A 17,748-nucleotide genomic window follows, 5' to 3' on the forward strand; every position below is an offset into this window, starting at 1 on the left:
AGGTCCCTGCTCACCGGGGCTCCGCGAACACCCAATGAACACCCAGCGATGCCTTTACGCCCTGTTTTGTGACTTTTTTTTTCCCTTTGAAAATTATTCGGGGCGGGGGAGGAGGGAGTCAAAGAAACTCTCCAAAAATAGGACCGCAGCTCGGAAGGCAGGGGAGCTCGGGAGCCCCGCGGTCGCGGTCGCTGGAGCCCTAGAGGGGAACCCGGGGGAGGGAGACGGGCACTGGGGGGGGGCGGGGGGCTGGGCGCCAGGGGGAGCGGGGTGCGCTCCGAGCTGGGCACTGGCGGGGGCGGGGGGCGGGGGGCTGGGCGCCAGGGGGAGCGGGGTGCGCTCCGAGCTGGGCACTGGGGGGGGGCGGGGGGCTGGGCGCCAGGGGGAGCGGGGTGCGCTCCGAGCTGGGCACTGGGGGGGGGGGGGGCGCGGGGCTAGGCACCAGGGGGAGCGGGGTGCGCTCCGAGCTGGGCACGGGGGGGGGCGGGGGGCTGGGCGCCAGGGGGAGCGGGGTGCGCTCCGAGCTGGGCACTGGGGGGGGGGGGGCGCGGGGCTAGGCACCAGGGGGAGCGGGGTGCGCTCCGAGCTGGGCACTGGGGGGGGGCGCGGGGCTAGGCACCAGGGGGAGCGGGGTGCGCTCCGAGCTGGGCACTGGGGGGGGGGCGGGGGGCTGGGCGCCAGGGGGAGCGGGGTGCGCTCCGACCTGGGCACTGGGGGGGGGGGCGGGGGGCTGGGCGCCAGGGGGAGCGGGGTGCGCTCCGACCTGGGCACTGGGAGGGGGCGCGGGGCTAGGCACCAGGGGGAGCCGGGTGCGCTCCGAGCTGGGCACTGGCGGGGGCGGGGGGCTGGGCGCCAGGGGGAGCGGGGTGCGCTCCGAGCTGGGCACTGGGGGGGGGGGGGCGCGGGGCTGGGCGCCAGGGGGAGCGGGGTGCACCCGGAGCTGAGCACTGGGGGTGGGGGGGGCACGGGGCCCTGCGCCAGGAGGGGGGCCTGGAGCCTGGGGAGCAGGGCGCCTGTGGAAGGGCGCGGGGGACTGGGCAGGGCCTGGCGCCTGGAGGTTGCCGGGGGCCGTGTTTGGGAGGGGGCGCGGGCGCCTGGTGGGGGCGGGCGGGGTGCACTCGGAGCCGGGGACTGGTGGGGCGGGCCGGGGACCTGGGGGGGAGCGGGGTGCGCTCGGAGCGGGGCACCGGGGGAGGGCACCGGGCCATGTGCCAGGAGGGGGCGCGGGAGCCTGGCGGGGCGGGGTGCGCTCGGAGCGGGGCACTGGGGGGGACCTGGAGGGGTCGCGGGGGGGCGGGCGTCTGGGGGTAGCGGGGGGCGCTCGGAGCCGGGCACTGGGGGCGGGCGCTGCCGCGGGGACGGCCGAGCTCGGGGCCGGGCGGCGGGAGCAGGGCGCCTCTCGGAGGAGGCCGGGCTGGGAGGGCCTGGCGGCCGAGTAGCCTGCAGCCCCGCGGGGGCGCCCCCGGCCGGCAGCTGTCGCGGGCTCCGCGGGACACACGCGGGGCGGGCGCGTGACCGCAGCCGCGCTCGGCTGCTCCGGGGACGCGCGCAGGGCTCCCCCGCGGCCTCCACGGACGGGGACGTCCGCGCGGCACTTACCGGCTCCGGGGCGAGCTCCCGCCGCAGGGGGGACGGGCCTGGGTACTTAACCGGCCGGCCCCGCCTCGCCCGCGCCTGCCCCGCCCCCGGGGGCCCGGCGCCGCCCGGGGCGCGCGCCGACGAGGAGGTTTGGGCCTTCCCGGCCGCCGCCGCCGCAACATGGCGGCCCCCAGGGTGCGGCCAGGGCCGCGGTCCGCGCCGAGCCTCCGAGGCCTCCCCGGCACGGATCGCGCTGCAGAATTCGGGAGATGGAAGGCGCAGTGTCTGGGCCGCGCGGACCTCAGCCGGAAGGGCAGCGTGGACGAGGGTGCGGCGGGACTCGTGCAGCTGCTGAACGGGCGCGAGCAGTACTTCACCACCAGCTCCTGCGCCGGGCGCATCGTCCTCCTGGACGGGGTGAGGCCCCGCGTCCCGGCGGCGGCCCCGGGCTGCGCTCCGCGGGGTGCTCCGGGCGCCTAGGGTGCAGCGCAGAGGTGGAGCCGGGCCGGTGCCCTGGGGACCGAACGTGCCCGCCAACCCCGGTGCTGGCTCAGAAGCCGGGGATGGGGCGGCCCCGGCGCCCGACCAGCCCCCGGGGGACGGCGACGCTGCAGTCCAGGGCTTTCGGGGCTGCCCCGCGGGGCGAGGCGCCTTCCTCCGCCGTGGCGCCGCGACCCCCGGACGGCCGCCCCCGGGAGTGGGGCGAGGGGGCTGGGGGCTGGGGGCTGGGGGCTGGGGGCTGGGGGGCCGGAGGCGGGGCTGCGGCCTGGGGCTTGGGGGCGGGGCTGGGGCTAGGGGGCGGGGCCTGGGGCTGGAGGCGGGGCTGCGGCCTGGGGCTAGGGGGCGGGGCCTGGGGGCCGGAGGCGGGGCTGCGGCCTGGGGCTTGGAGGCGGGGCCTGGAGCTTGGGGGCGGGGCCTGGGGGGCTGGAGCTTGGGGGCGGGGCCTGGGAGGTGGGGGCGGGGCCTAGGACTGGGGGCGGGGCCGAGGGCTGGGTGCTGGGCGGGGTCGGGGCCGCGCTGCCCCCAGCGGCCGGCTCGGTTAGTGCGGCGCCCGTCACTTACCTGTGGCTGCTGGGCGCTGGGGTGGGTCTGAGCTGGCGGCCGGGTCCCCAGGGTTTGCAGGGATGCTGCGTGGACCCCGGCTAACTGTGGGACTTCCTGGCTCTGTGGCTTCGGGAGGGTCACCTGAACTCGGCCCCCTCCCTGTTGCGTGAACTCGGGATCGTAGACCATCAGCTTCCTCGGCATTGCCGGGTACCTGGAGGCGCTTGGCGTCCCCTGGCCGTGTCCAGTGCGCTGCAGAAGTCACCTGCGTGTCAGTGTTAGGTCAGATTCAGTGCAGAGCATGAAAACACAGCACGCTCATAAACTCGCGTTCAGATTTAGATCATTTGCTGCCCCCCCCCCCCAGCTTAGCAGGGCCTGTATATATATATATATATATATATTTTTTTTTTTTTAAGATTTATTTATTTATTTATTCATAGAGACACAGAGAGAGAGAGAGGGAGAGGCAGAGACACAGGCAGAGGGAGAAGCAGGCTCCATGCAGAGAACCCGACGTGGGACTCGATCCAGGGTCCCCAGGATCAGGCCCCGGGCTGCAGGCCTGTATATTTTTATATGGCCCCCACTGCATCCTAAGCTGGCACTAGCTGGGCTTGCTCTCTGCCTCCCCCTATTTCTACTGCCTTATTTTACCTGGATTTCTGTAGTGTTTTCCTAAGGCCACTCACCTACCTTCTCTGCCCCAAACTATGCTACATGCTGTTAACAGATTCACCTCCTTAAAGACAACTCTGTGCATGTCACTTACCTGTGCTGAAATCCTTTATTACATCAGAAAATCCAAACCCCTACTCTGATACACCTTCCAACCCTTCTGCTGCTCTCTTATTTCCTACATCTCCATGTTTATCCAATTACCCAAATATTATTTTTTCCTCTTGTATTTAACCTGCCTTTGCCCTTATTCATATTTACTTCTCCTGAAATGTTCCCCGCCCCCCATCTCTGTGTATTTGAGATGTGACTCCCAAAACCCTCTCATGGAAACACAGGCGGACAGGCCCACTTGTCACCACTGCTTCTTCTGAACTGCCTTAGGATTTTTTGAGAACCTCCTTTCATGTTATGTATATTATTTGTCTTCACTTAGCCTTATTTCAGAAAGGATTTGCATCAACTTACTTGAAAAGCAATACAAGAAGAAAAATTGAAAGTGGGAAAATCTGGATAAAGGAAGTATGGATAAGATGAAGCTACAGACAGCATTAGTTCCCAGACAGGCCCTCTAGGTTCTATAAATTTACTAGAAGTGGGTTAGCATCAGATCAGATCAGATCAATGCTCTAACATTTAGAGCAGCCAGCATAAGGTCCAATAAACGTCACAGAGGTCATTCAATGAAAGCAAACCAGTTATTTAGGACCAGCACAGCTCTTCCCCTTTCCAGAGCTAGACAGCCAAATCTCCTGTGAACTCATTGTAAAAAATAGTTACTTTGTAAAAATATAGGGATTTAAGAATAAGCCTGCTCTCCTACATCCTGTTTCCAGCCTCCCTGAGGGTAGGATCTGTTTATCCCGAGTCTAATAGAACTTTACAAATAAACATTTTTTTCAGTTAATAAACAAAAGATATGATGTGAAGGTATTGGCTTCTTGAAGCTTTGACTTTGCAGCCCTAGCTCTGCCCTTTGGGACTCTATATAGTCTGGCCCAGATCCTTTAGAGACTAGAGACATAGGGTGTGAACGCTCACTTGTCAGTAAAAAGTAATAGGTCCTCTGTGGGATTGGGACAGTGCCTTCTTACAAAGGGAATTCCATGGTTTTTTGTTTTTAAATATTGTACAAGCCAAGGGGCACCTGGGTGGCTTATTCAATGGAGCATGTGACTTGATTTTGGATGAGGTCATGATCTTAGGGTCGTGGAGCCTGCTTAAGATTCTCTTTCCATCTCCCTCTGCCCAGTCCACCTCCCTACCCCCATCCCCAGCTCTTGTTGTGCTCTCTCCTCTCTCAATCTCTTTCTCTCTCTCTCTCTCTCTCACACACACACACACACAAATATATATATATATATATATATATATATATATATATATATATACACATATATATACACACATACATATAGTGCAAGCCAAATAAAACAGAGTGCAACTCAGGCCCGCAAGCATACAACCTCTTACAAGAATCTCTTTTCTCCTGACAAAATTACAACCATATTTCAGAAATACTAAAATATGTTTTTTGTTTTGGGTTAACTTTACCCAAAGCCTAGTGAATTGTTCTCAGTAATACTTAAAATTACTACTAATTAATTTAAGAAAGCTTACAATCATGCCAAGCATTGTATTTATTATTTGTATAAATATCACATGATTAAATTACATTTTTTTTATATTTCAGGGTATAAATGGTTTTGAAGTTCAAAAGCAAAACTGCTGCTGGCTACTGGTTACACACAAACCTTGCGTAAAGGATGATGTGGTAAGTTTTTATGTGTAAACAGAAATAAACTTGTAACTCATAACACATTAAATACATTTGAAAAGAATAAGACATTCAAGGTGATTTATGTGGATAATTACAATGACTGAAGATTAGAAAGCCTGAAGAGAATTATTACAGTGTTTTTCTTTATTTATAGGAGATAAAATATAAATATGTATATAAGCATTACTTATTGCTTAAGAAAACACATCCTCTTGGACATAGGGAGTGCATGGATGTTGGACACATATATAAATGGAAGATTTGACTTTCATTTCGACCATTCGATAACTCTGTAACCTGGAACAAATTATACAAGGAGAAAGGAGCTAGGAGAAAGGGATTAGTACTATCTGTATACTGCCAGCATACTGATAGAAATAAATTATGCATTACTTACCTGGATTGCTTCTTGTAAATCTTCCTATCTGTCCTGGGTTATTTAGTTTCAGAAATTAAAATCTTGAAATGAGTTCATGTAAGTCTGTATCATTCAGGCACTTTACCTGTTCAGGTGCTCAAATGTCTTAGGGTACTCACTCACTCTTCATCTCCTTCTGTGGGGACTGGTTCTTTCTGTGTAGTTGCCCTTGTCCTCTTCTGCTGCAGACAGTCTTTGTGGCAGGAAAGATAGCTGCCAGCAGCCCCAGCAGAAAAAGACTTCTTGCTGATAGTCAGATATCATTCCCAGAGGATCCTGAGTCATCCTGCGTGGGTGAGAGGTCTTCCCCCTGAGATCAGTAATTTTTGCCAGTAGAGTGGAATACTGTCCTTCCTCAGACCTAGGCACTTGGCATGTCTGCTATTATGATAGCAGGAGTCATGAGTGATAGGGTCACGATTGGCAGTCCCACCGGAATCAAATGGTGTGAAGAAGAGAGGATACTGCCCAAGGATACGAGGTGGACAGAAATAACAACCGCCTCGTATGAATTCTAACTCAGACATACATATGTCTCAAACTTCAATCTAATAACAAAGCATTTAAACAGAACTTTTATATCATATTCCTTTATTTTTTTTTTTTTAAGTAGGCTTTATGCCCCACATGGGGCTTGAACTCACGACCTTAGGATCGAGAGTCACGTCCTCTAGAGAATGAGCGAGCCCGACGCCCTCAGACCGTATTCCTTAATGAAAATCTGTTATGGAGTTACATAGTAGTTTACTTTTCAAGGTATGGCTGGAAAGAAAGACACAAGAGGTTTATGGGAGAACTAGAAATCAGGTCTTTGAAAAGAATAAGCAGATTAATCAGTTTTTGGAGAACGAGGACTGAGAAAGCAGAGTGAAAAGTTATTGCAGAAAAAGGATGCTGGATGACTCTGAATGTTTCTGAGAAAAACTGAAGTTGCATATGGTAAAGGGTCACCAATGAAAAGGATCGTATATTGGTGTCTGATACCAATATTTTTCATTTGTTTAGATTGCGGCTCTGAAGAAAGCAAATGGCGATGCCATTTTGAAATTTGAACCACTTGTTCTTCATGTGCAGTGTCGACAGTTGCAGGATGCACAGATTCTGGTAAAATTGTATGATTATACTTGAATTTAGTATGTGGGTAGACTTGATTCTAAGCTTTAAATCTACCAAAAAAATAATGTGATATTAGTTTTTTAGTTGACTAGTTTTTTAATTTAATTATAGGTTTGGGGTGACATATGTTTCTGCAATTTGTAGAGCTAACCAGTTTATCTGATTAGCCAGATTATGAGAATTTAACCAATTCATTTTCTTACAGCATTCAGTGGCAATAGATTCTGGTTTCAGGAACTCTGGCATAACCGTGGGAAAGAGAGGAAAGACTATGTTGGTAAGATAACTTTTGACAAAAAACAATTCTTTGGGCATGAAGCGATTCATACTATTGAATAACTTCATTAGACTCCTCTGCTTCTAATCTCTCCCTCCTCAAATCGTCTTGCCATTCCCTTGCTCAGAAATCTTCAGTACCTTACTCTTTCTACAGACAAGAATACGGAGTTCTTAGATTTGCATTTGAGCTCTTATTTTACAGAATCCTCCTCTGCTTACTTTCAGCCTGATTCCTAAATAGTCAAGACTCCATTTAATAAGCACCATGATATAGTGGAAAGAATCATAGGCAGGGGGTCTAAAGTCCTCTACATGGATACTGGCTGCACCACAGCCATGCTGTATGAACTTGGGGAAGCTCCTTAATCCCTCAGGTCTGACTTTCCTTGGCCATATCAGGAGTCCGGCAAACTACTGCACGGGGGCCAAGTCCAGTCCACGGAAGGTCAAATCCCACTACTCTCACTTGGTAAATTACTATCACAGGTTGCTTTTGTGCTACGGTGGTAAAACTGGGCAGTTGTGACAGATAACATATGGCCGCAAAGTCAGAAATATTTACTCTCTATCCTTTTACCAAAAAAGTTTGCCAGCACTGGACTAGATGATCTTTACAGCCCTTTCTAAGCCTCCAGCTGAGTCCTTTCCTGGCCAAGTCAGCGCCTAGTGATTTTGCTCTGTTCTGATCTGTGGTATTTACTATTTGTAATGGTATATGTTCTTTGCTTTTGGCCTATTTCAGGTTTTCTCCGATGCTGGCTCCCTCGACTTTTCCTATTTTCCATTTATTTTTTAACAAATTGCTCATTCCTCGTATAGAGATGGCTTACAAAAGAAGACACCTACAAAAAAGCGTACCTAGATAGAAAGTCAAAGCACACAGTACTGATTTGTGTCCGTCTCCTTCCCCTACACTCCATCTGGTAGCCCAAGCAAGAAAGAACCATTCGTTCGCTTTCCATTCCTTTGCCTTCTACATTCAGTTACACATCCTGTCACATCTGCCTCTAACTTCCTAACGCCCAGCTCCACCTTTCCTCTCCCTCTGTCCCTGCCTCTACTTAAGCCATCATGGTCCCTCCCCTCGGTCTTTACAGTGGTCTTCGACTGGTCTTCAGGCTACCCATCCTCTCCTTCGGTGCCCCTAAGCCAACACTATCTGAATCCCCCTTTTAGAAAAGTCAGGGTCTCCCTATATTTCCCTTGGTATTCAAGGCCTTACCCTAACTATTTTCCATTTACCTTATTCATGCTCATCTCCTGCTAGCATACTTATGCTCCAGCCAGAGAGAAAACTATTAGTTATTTCCCAAATGTATCATGTTCTTTCATGTCTCCATGACTATAGGTAACTCATTTTCTGGCTGGAATGTCCCCTGACCCCATTCTTACATTGCACTTAAAAAAATCCTAACTCAGATGCTATCTTTCCCATAAAGCCGAGGCATGAGTCCCAACTAGTTGTTCCTCTTCCACAGTTCCTTAGCCCCGCATGGGTGTATATATGTACATGTACGTGTCTATCTCTTTCCTGGCGTAGGACCTATGTTGTGATTCTTTGTTCACTTGTTTATTTCCTGTTTTAAAATGTTGGCTCTTAAAGGCAGGGATCATATTATATTTATCTTGTGTCTTCCCACCTCAGTAAAAGTCCACTGAAAGAAGTTGTATCTCTCCTAATAGTTTTCATCGCTGGTTCTTAACCTGTTTGCACTGTTTGGATTTACTTGGAACACATTGACTGTTTCAGGAACAGGTTCACTAAGATGGGCGACCCTAAAGCATGGAGAAAGCAGCCACTTCGTGAGATAGAACAGGCACGGCTTATTCTTACAGCCACACACTCTGCTCAGGCAGCAGTGAGTGGCTCTTCCGCAGCCAGTCCCCTTCGATTTTCCCTTGAAGCTTTTGTTGAGCTTGCATTTATTTCTTCTCTTTAACTAGTGTATTAAAGCTTTCTAGGCTTTAGTGAGACTGAAACTTAAACAGTGATGGGATTTTTCAGAGAAGATCTGCTTCTCTGAAAGACAATGTGTAGAATGACTTTCTTAAGAAATAACTTCATGTGATGGGAAACCCTAATCTTCAGTTCCGCTGTGTTTAGCTAAAGGATATTAAAGCGTCAAATCCTGTAATAGAACCAAACTATGTTTAAACACAGCCCTGACTGGGACTTGTCTGTAGTTATCTTCAGTGTCTCTAGTACATAAGTGATCATATCTAAGTCGTTTGTTCCCTGTAGGCTGTCCGGAGCACCCATGGCTTAGAAGTTCCATTAAGCCATAAGGGAAAACTGATGGTGACCGAGGAATATATCGACTTCCTGTTAAAGATAGCAAATCAAAAGATGGAGGAAAACAAGAAGAGGATTGAAAGGTATAGTAATTGGATATTTCTGTCTTACTCTTATCTATCTAGGTCATCTTTGAAAATATCGATACACGCCATCTTCAGTTTATACTCCCAACTGCTTTTGTATTTGTAGTCTTATCACAGATAATAAAAAAAAGGATCAAAGTAATAGATGAGAGTAGCCCAGACTGTAACGGGTACTACGTGGCGTGTAAAGGGGAAGCGCCGTGGAGGACAGCGGGACAGGACTGCCGGCAGCCGGCCTAAAGGAGAGAAACCTAATCCCTCCGGTAAGAGAGCCCAACGGCGGTGACAGGGACCCGGTGACAGGGACCGTAACCGATCAAGTTGAAGGCAGCCAGGAAGCGGTGCACTCCCCCCTGGATGTGATCCACTGGACAGTATCAAGAATCTCCTTTTGGGGAGAGCAACCTGGTTAATTTTAACGTAATAAATATTTTACATACGCGGCTGGTTCGTATGGATTGGATCTAGAATTGCCGTAATTGTCCCAGGAGGAAGGATTGTGGCTGTCAATTCACATCTCTCTACTTCTCTTCTCCTTTAACTTTACCTCCTCTCACATTACTTTCTTTTCAACTTTTTCATAAAAATAAGAGTTTTTGACATAAAGAAGTGACTATAGTGTTGCCTTTCTTATATGAAAGCGAGGCCAGCAATCTACCATCAGCAAGACGTATGCCCCCGAGTTCTTCGAGGAGTAACGGCCGACGTGTTGTCATTTCCCCTTCTCCCCATCCCCTTGCCTACCTCACAACCAGTCAGTCACTGCCCAAGTAATTCTTAAATCGTTCTCTTCCCATCTGTACTTGTCACACTCTTTATTCCACACCTGCAATAGCCTTGTTACCTGTCTCATAATAGAAGGTTTCTAGCGTGTCTCTGCCTCGCCATACTCTGTATCACCTTCCGAATCCTGTCTGTAAAGTGCAGAGAAATCCTATTATTTAACTTGCCTGCTTAAAATTCTTTAATACCTACTTTTTTTTTTTTTTTTTTTGAGGTAGCTAAGGCTATCAGCGCCAGTGGTAGCAGTATACGATGGTGGGAAGAGGTAGAAATTTGGCTCCAGGAGCAGAACTGAGTTTGACTCCAGCTTCCACCACAACTTACTCAACTCTCTTGATGTCACTTTTCTTCTCTCTAACTTGGGAGATGTACATATCTTAAATAACAACTTTAGCATACATTAAACAGCATCTACCTAATGACCGGCCCTATCCCTGTCACGTCATGGACTCTCAGGGTAGGGTAGCTCTTTTCCTCCTCTATTGGCACATACAGAAAATAAACCTGTGATCACGTCGGTACCACCGTCCGGGCTCTCTTAACGAGGACTTCTCATTTCAGCCACAGAATTCACAAAATTATTCAAGTGACTGTTTCTCAGTTCTTTCAACAATGGTCTACATTTTCCATTCTAGATACATGGGAGAGACATTAACTCATTATATACATTGGATTTCTTAGGGCATGAGAGCTTAATTTTCCAGTAGGAAGGACCCTGGTTGAAAACCGCTGTGGGGTGACCTGGCTACAAGGTGCTTTGAGCAAACATTCTGAATGAAGTGACAATATCCAGTAAGTGCTGAGGAGCACCCAGCCGCTTCACCAGACTACAGAGTCTGAACTACATGTAGGTACTTACAGTAACATTCCACAAGTTGACTACATTTCTTAGACTGTATTCCAGTGAGGCTCTTTGCTAAAATATAGGAAGTAACAAATCAGTTTCTCTGTTTCCTTACTTGAATTTCAACAAGATTATAAATATAGCCCAAGAGCAACTAACTATACACCTGGTGAAGTTAATTGAGCCACGTTCACTAACTATAAAATCAAATTATACTTTAAATCCATTGACTCAAAAATATGTTTTGAGATTATAGTGTGCATGCTGCTATCAAGAGAGCCATGCTCATCATATAAAATCAGGGAAAAATTAAAGAAGGGTAAAAAGTGTCTTAAGATACTGATTAGAAGATTACATGTGAATTCAGAAAGGGGGAACAAATTAGAAAGCTCCCTTGGGAACAGCTGTACTTTCAACCAAATGCAGAAAAAAAGTTACCCTTCTGATGTGGAAAAGTGAAAAAAATAAACATTGGAGGTGATAAGTTCTGCAGTCAGACCTTGAGTACTAAAAATGGGTTCGTCATAGGACCAAAGTTTCACAATTCAAATAACTATGGTAGAATTTTTAAAAGTCAAATCCTGATGAGTCACATTTCAGCAATAAATGATCTACGGGCAGCCTGGGTGGCTCAGGGGTTTAGCGCCACCTTCAGCCCAGGGCGTGATCCTGGAGACCCGGGATCAAGTCCTACGTCGGGCTCCCTGCATGGAGCCTGCTTCTCCCTCTGCCTGTGTCTCTGCCTCTCTCTCTCTCTCTCTTTTTGTCTCTCATGAATAAATAAATAAAATCTTAAAAAAAAAGAAAAGAAATGAAATGATCTAGGAACATAAAAATCAGAGTTAAATGGTAAAATGTTCTTAATATAAAAAAGGTCTTGTTTCTGTAAAACAATTCCCAAGGCCACTTGTTAGTGGGAAGAATAAAATAAATTTATATATAATGATTTCCAGGTAAAAAATACGAAAGTTTGGAGATCTATTTACCAATTATAAGAAGGAGGCTATCTTTGGACCTGTTAATAAGAGATCAGGACTGACTTGGGTCAGATGAAACCACACATTTGACTATGAGCAAAACGAAATTAGCCATGTTCTGTGTTCCTCTCTTCACTAACTTGTAGTAAGAAAATGCTAAGAGTAAAGGGGCTGAATCAGTTGGCATATAATACTGTTGGTAAAGCAAAATGGACAGAAAAAGTTAATGAACCTATTTCCAATGGTTGGTGGGTTTTTATTAAACTCTTCTTATTTTTTATGGTAAAATATATATGACATAAAATTGGCCATTTTAACCATATATTTCAATAGCATTATGTACACTCACATGTAACGCAGCCCCCACCATCGCCACTGTCCATCTTGAGAACCTTTTTGTCATCCAGACTCCCAGCCTCTGGTAACCACTATTCTATTTTCTGTTACTATGAGCTGGTCTGTTCTAGGTCCCTCAGGTAAGTGCAATCATACTGTACTTGCCCTTTCGTGTCAGCGTATTTCACTTGTGTACCATCTTCAGAGTGTATCCATGTTGTAGCAAGTATCACAATTCTTTTTAAGGCTAAATAATACTCCATTGTATCTATATACCACATTTTATTTATCCATTCACTCATCAATGGACATTTGGGATTTCTCCATCTTTAAGTCATTGTGACTAATGCTGCCATGAACATATGTGTACAAATGTCTGAGTCCTGCTTTCCGTTCTTTTGGGCGTATACCCAGAAGTGGAATTGCCAGGTCGTATGGTGGCTGTGTTTAATTCTTTGAAGGACCGCCATGCGGTTTTATATTCCCACCAGCAACGCACAAGGGTCCCCTTTTCTCAGCACCTTTGCCAACACTTGTTTCTTGTGTTTTTTTTTTTTTTTTTTTTTTTTTGAGGATTGCTATCCTGACAGGTGTGAGATGGTATCTCTGTGGTTCTGATTTGTGTTTCCTTGATGGTTCATGACATGGAGCATTTTTTCATACACCTGTGGGGAGGTATATGAAACTATCACTTTGCTGCTTTCCTTCCTGCTTGTGGTAGCTTCCTCCTTAGCTTCCTTCTGGATTCTCCTTATGATTCTGTCTCTTGGTTAATTATTGTTCTCTAAGGTACCGTTCCTTGGCCCATTGCTTCAGCTACATCCCCACATAGCGATAGGTCTTCCAAATCTCTCTCAAGTCCTGAGCCTACATATCCAATAACTTTTTGAACATATCTAATTAGAATACTCATCAGCCTTTCCTGATTAGCTTTCTTGTCCTAGTCTCAACCCTATCTCCATTTCCTTGGTTCAGATTCTTATTGTCAGTATCGTTACAGTTTATATTCCTCAGTGCAAAACAGAAATATGAACCATATTGAATTACATTAATTGTATGTATATCCTTTTTATTCCTACTGCAGTGTGCTCACATTGAAAATAGGACTGACTTCTCCCTGCCACCAACCATACACATTCACGCTTTAAGTGTTTCTTATCCCAAAACCTAACCTAGTGTCCAGCTCATAGTAGAGAACTAGTACATGTTTCTTGAATTAATAATAAACCATAAAGGGACTTAGAAGCTAACCCATTAAGTTGAGTTCCCCAAAGTCATTGACAGTTTCTTATTTCTTATTTATATTTTCTGAGTGGCTAGCATGAGAATAGTGCTTAATAAATGTTCGCTACATTTGGTAACTGACTTTTTCCATCAATAGTGCTACTTGCAAGGCTTCAAAGTAGATTATTCCGGAGGACGTGTAAGATGACTTTGAGATAAGAGCGAGTGGGTGTAGGCTTTTACGCCATAGTCCAGGTGAGAAGGAACAGGAGCTTGAATAGCAAGATGAATGGGACTGATAGTGCAGAATGTAAACCGGACATGGGGACAGCCTAGAAATGGGGGTAGAAAGTAGGAGGGGGCAAGGATAACAGATGTCTGAGACTCCTCGTAGTCACTAGTCTTATTTTTAACAACAGAACTAAAGCAGGTAAAAAATAAGTCACACATTTCCCTATGTATTTAAGATCAAAGAAATAAATGATATAAAACACATAGTTTATTTTTGTACAGTTCCCCCTTGGATATTTAGTCCCCTCATTTTTTCCTCTCCCCTACCTTGCCAGCTTCAGTCCATCGTTGCAATTCAGCCCCAGCATTGGGTTGTTTTCCAAGGAGCATTTCATGATCTCACTTGAAGCAGGGTTCCCCCAGGGGGCGGGCCCCAACTTTGTCTGGTCTTTCTCAGGGCATGCTGAATGTGTCTTTACAGTTCTGCAGCTCCCATTAAATACTGAGCCTGAGGGCACGACCAGGTCTTTTACCTCTCTTTCCACCGCCTGGCACAGGCTCTGTCACATACCTGTTTTTTAATAAAAATGCTAGAGTTTAATCAAGGTAAAATCTAAATACGTATATATGAAAATAGCCTTATTTGTTATTTGTGAATAATGGAAGCCTAAAAGGGTATGCAATTGTGCCTAGATCTCATTATTTTTATGTTCCTATTTCAGAAATCAGAGAAATATCATATATTTTTGCAAGTGGTCCTCTAACTGACCTGAAAAACAAGAATTCATTTTCCTAGGGCTGCTCTAAAAAGTTCTGTCTGGAAGAGAATGAAGTACAAGTTGCCCTGGGGCATGATGCTCTTGACTGCAGAAGTAGAGAAACTGAAGACAATTTGATTTTCTTTGGGGTTGGGGAAGACCATTGCCTGTGCACACCTTTCTTTTTATATTCTGAGTTCTTTTTGTTGCCTGTGAGAGCTGAGAAAATCGCACTTTAAGAATTCATGGAGAGCATGTAATTGCAGAACAAATTTCTGACTTCTTGAGAAAGATAGTTTTGCAAAGAACCTTTTTTTTTTTTTTTTTTTTGCAAAGAACCTTTTAAAAATTCCCATTAAAAAGGACAAGGAAAAAGTATTTGAAGGAATTATTCTTGGCTTTCAGACAACAGGGTCTTTGTTCCATTTTACCAGTTGTTTTTGGGTACCCCAAAGATGTAGCTTTGAACACTTAGGTTCTTTAGTGGAAGATTAAAGTAAGGCACCTATTCCTCTTTAATTACTTTTTTTAATGTGATTGACAAAATACTTTACATGAGCTATTAATTCTCTGTGGTCATAAAAGAGCAATTTAATCTTTAATTTCCTAGGAATAAAGTATAATCCAGAAAAAAGACTTGGTTATCTGAGTCTAAAGTTCAGGGTTGGGAGGGGGACGGTAGGAAATGAAGTTGCACATCACAGATGGCCTCTTATGAGGTCAAATAGGGGCACTTCACAGCATTTGATGGCATGAATTTTTGGACTTAGCTGTTTTGTGTAAGTCATGCTACTGGGTCATTTTGTTGATATTCCAAATAGGCAGTGTGGAAGATGAAAGAAAGCCAGTCATTGACATCACCTGGGATGATGGTAGGACCTGGAGAGAAAGATCATGCCAAGTGTAGGGGTTTCCATGAATGTAAGAGACTGAACAAAATATTGGCAGATGGCATGAGGGGCAGCTAAAGGAGTTCGGTCTGGCGAAGCCTTGGTGAGCCAGCTAAATTCTGACATCTCAACTCTGCGTCAAGTGGGATACAGAAAAATAAGCATCTCCACTTGAGAGGAACGCAGAGCAGATGGTGTCTCTGCGGGGACCAGGTTTCAGTTAAGCGAGGATGGGGCGGTGTGCATTAAATTAAAAGGTTGTTACCACAGAACAGGATCTAAGAAGTCACCAATCAGTATTTTTCAAAACCTTTTGCTGTGCCTCCTACTATTATGTTTATCCTCATACTGTTACTTCCCCCTTGAGATTGATTTATTCACTGAGGAAATGTCTGTTGAGCACCTAGTATCTGCCAAGCACGGTGCTGGGTATCAAGGTATACATGAGTGGTGAGTCCTTGAAATATGGACAGGATATGTTGTGATCAGGTCAGGTGTGCATTAGAATTGTGTGGAATATTTGGAAGCAGATGAATATCTTGGGTTTTTTTTTTAGGGGAGTTTCAGAGTCTTTACAAGTAGAACTTAGCCTGGTTATTGAATTAAAGAAAGAAGAAAATTGGTCCAAACAGCAATCTATTCAGTAGGTGTCAAAAATTCTGTGACACTTTGCCATTATAATAGAATATACGGGCATGATCTCATCATGGCAAGGGAGGTCTCAGCGTCCGGATGACTACACTTGGGGATCTAGGATATGATATCCATACTCACCTTTTTGTTCAGTGGTTATTTATTCACTTACTTTTACCGAGTGTGTCAGCATTGTACTACTTGCTAAGGATATCTTTTTATTTTATTTTATGATAAAAAAATGTTTTCAATAAATACTAAATTTGATAAAACAATGTAAAAGTATAATAATTCTGTAAAAGTAAGTATATGGGTACATGTATAAATACATTAATTCAGAATACATTGATAAATTAGAAAGAATAAAAATACCGAGAGGTTATTTCTAGATAGTTCTGTAGAGGTAGTCCGTATTTGTAACCTCATATTTTTGCTGAATTCTCTAAAGTGAGATTTTATTACGTTTATGATTTTTTATAAAGAAAAATAATTTCTCTATTTTTACCGTTTTGTTTGACTCCTACATCTGGAATAGAAATTGAGAGATAGATTACAGATTGTCAAGAGATGTTTCCAACCCAATTTTCAGCAGTGTTCTCGAAGAACTGAAAACACATCTCCCTAAATGATCATATAAAAGCAAGAAGCATATTATTTCTCCAATTCAGTTTATATTTTAAGATTTATATGAAACACTATCAAATTTATATAATTTATAACCTCTGGATGTATTTCAGTCCTTCTGTTTGAAAACACAGATATGACAGTAGTACTTATCTCTCTGCAGGTTTTACAACTGCCTACAACATGCTTTGGAAAAAGAAACTATTACTAACTCACATGCAAAAGAGAAAATCAAAGACAAAAATAATTCATCATATACTCATAAGAAGAAGAGAAACCCAGAAGCAGCATGTGGCAAATGTATTACTGAAGAAAACGCTAAAGAATGTGAAAATGATGATGACCTAGGAATGAGTGTTACCATCTTCCCTGAAGATTACTAAGATTCAGTCTTGGTAGAATAATGTGTCTAATAGACATTACAGAGCTGCTCTTTATAAGAGTACTTCAGTTTCTTGAGTGTATGAGCCACTCAGAAAACCAAGATTTCTTCTGTCTGTATATTTTAGAGAAATCCTGAACTTTTAAAAATAACTGTATAATATTTGCTCATTAGATACCATCTGCTTTAGTCACATAGAGATTCATTGCAAAAATAAAATGAACTTCTTAATGCCTCTTTTTTAAGTTTCAACTTCTACTTCTGCAAAACAAAATTGTAATACTCTTTCAAGGGAACCTTGACATTGGAAATGTTTGAGTAAAAATCATCACAACACTTAATTTCGTTTTTCACTTTGAAATCTCCAGCCTTTAAAAGGGGATGAGTTTGCTTTTTGTTGCCGTGATGTCCGGTAAGAAGTCCTTCCCTTTTTTTTGACCTTGTGGAGAAAACAACTGATAACGCTTTTTGTTCAGGACAAAATACGTGAACCTTCTTTTCTCGTTATTTCTCACAAACCAGAGCTTGCCACTGGCACAGTCCCTGCCACACAGGTAGGCTTGGGTATTTCACTAAACCTGGTCAGAAATGGTGACTTAAGACCTGGGAATCTTTATAGCATTCTTATATACTTTTTTGCAAAATTTCAAGGACTCAAAAGACTTGGGTTTGAGTTCTTAACGGTTGTATAGAAATTGGGAGGCAGGGGTGGTCCTTGAACAAATCACAGAATTTTCAAGGCCTTCCATTTCCTCTTCAGCATAATAGTTCTGACATCTGCTGTGTTGACATAA

General features: G+C 45.7%; 2 protein-coding genes across 4 annotated transcripts in view; one reads left to right on the forward strand and one right to left on the reverse strand.

Moving 5' to 3' along the window:
- CRYZ (crystallin zeta) overlaps positions 1–1,724 on the reverse strand; it is a 43,318-nt gene extending 41,594 nt beyond the window's left edge. The window contains exon 1 of one of the 2 annotated variants that reach the window (XM_072834083.1): positions 1,600–1,724. The gene's annotated coding sequence lies outside the window, so the exon portion shown is untranslated. The remainder of the gene's footprint in view (positions 1–1,599) is intronic. The other variant, XM_072834082.1, reaches the window with a different exon arrangement.
- Positions 1,715–17,295, forward strand: TYW3 (tRNA-yW synthesizing protein 3 homolog). Of its 2 annotated transcripts, XM_072834084.1 has the most exons (7): positions 1,715–1,995; positions 3,066–3,185; positions 4,994–5,074; positions 6,504–6,602; positions 6,820–6,891; positions 9,136–9,269; positions 16,736–17,295. In XM_072834084.1, exons 1-7 carry the CDS (start codon positions 1,759–1,761, stop codon positions 16,953–16,955), a joined length of 963 nt encoding a protein of 320 aa, XP_072690185.1. In that variant the 5' UTR covers positions 1,715–1,758; the 3' UTR covers positions 16,956–17,295. The 2 variants fall into 2 exon arrangements, with proteins under 2 accessions (XP_072690185.1, XP_072690186.1); XM_072834085.1 differs by lacking the exon at positions 3,066–3,185 and having other exon boundaries at positions 1,719–1,995.
- The last annotated feature ends 453 nt before the right edge of the window (positions 17,296–17,748 follow it).

This window comes from Canis lupus, chromosome 8 (assembly GCF_048164855.1).
Source record: "Canis lupus baileyi chromosome 8, mCanLup2.hap1, whole genome shotgun sequence".
Taxonomy (NCBI): domain Eukaryota; kingdom Metazoa; phylum Chordata; class Mammalia; order Carnivora; family Canidae; genus Canis; species Canis lupus.

Bases quoted from the DNA above. Each gene is read 5' to 3' on its own strand.
- TYW3 (XM_072834084.1), top strand. From the start codon at position 1,759: ATGGCGGCCCCCAGGGTGCGGCCAGGGCCGCGGTCCGCGCCGAGCCTC. The intron at 3,186-4,993 runs GCCTGTATATTT...TTTATATTTCAG, and splicing joins GATCAGGCCCCGGGCTGCAG to GGTATAAATGGTTTTGAAGT. The intron at 9,270-16,735 runs GTATAGTAATTG...ATCTCTCTGCAG, and splicing joins AACAAGAAGAGGATTGAAAG to GTTTTACAACTGCCTACAAC.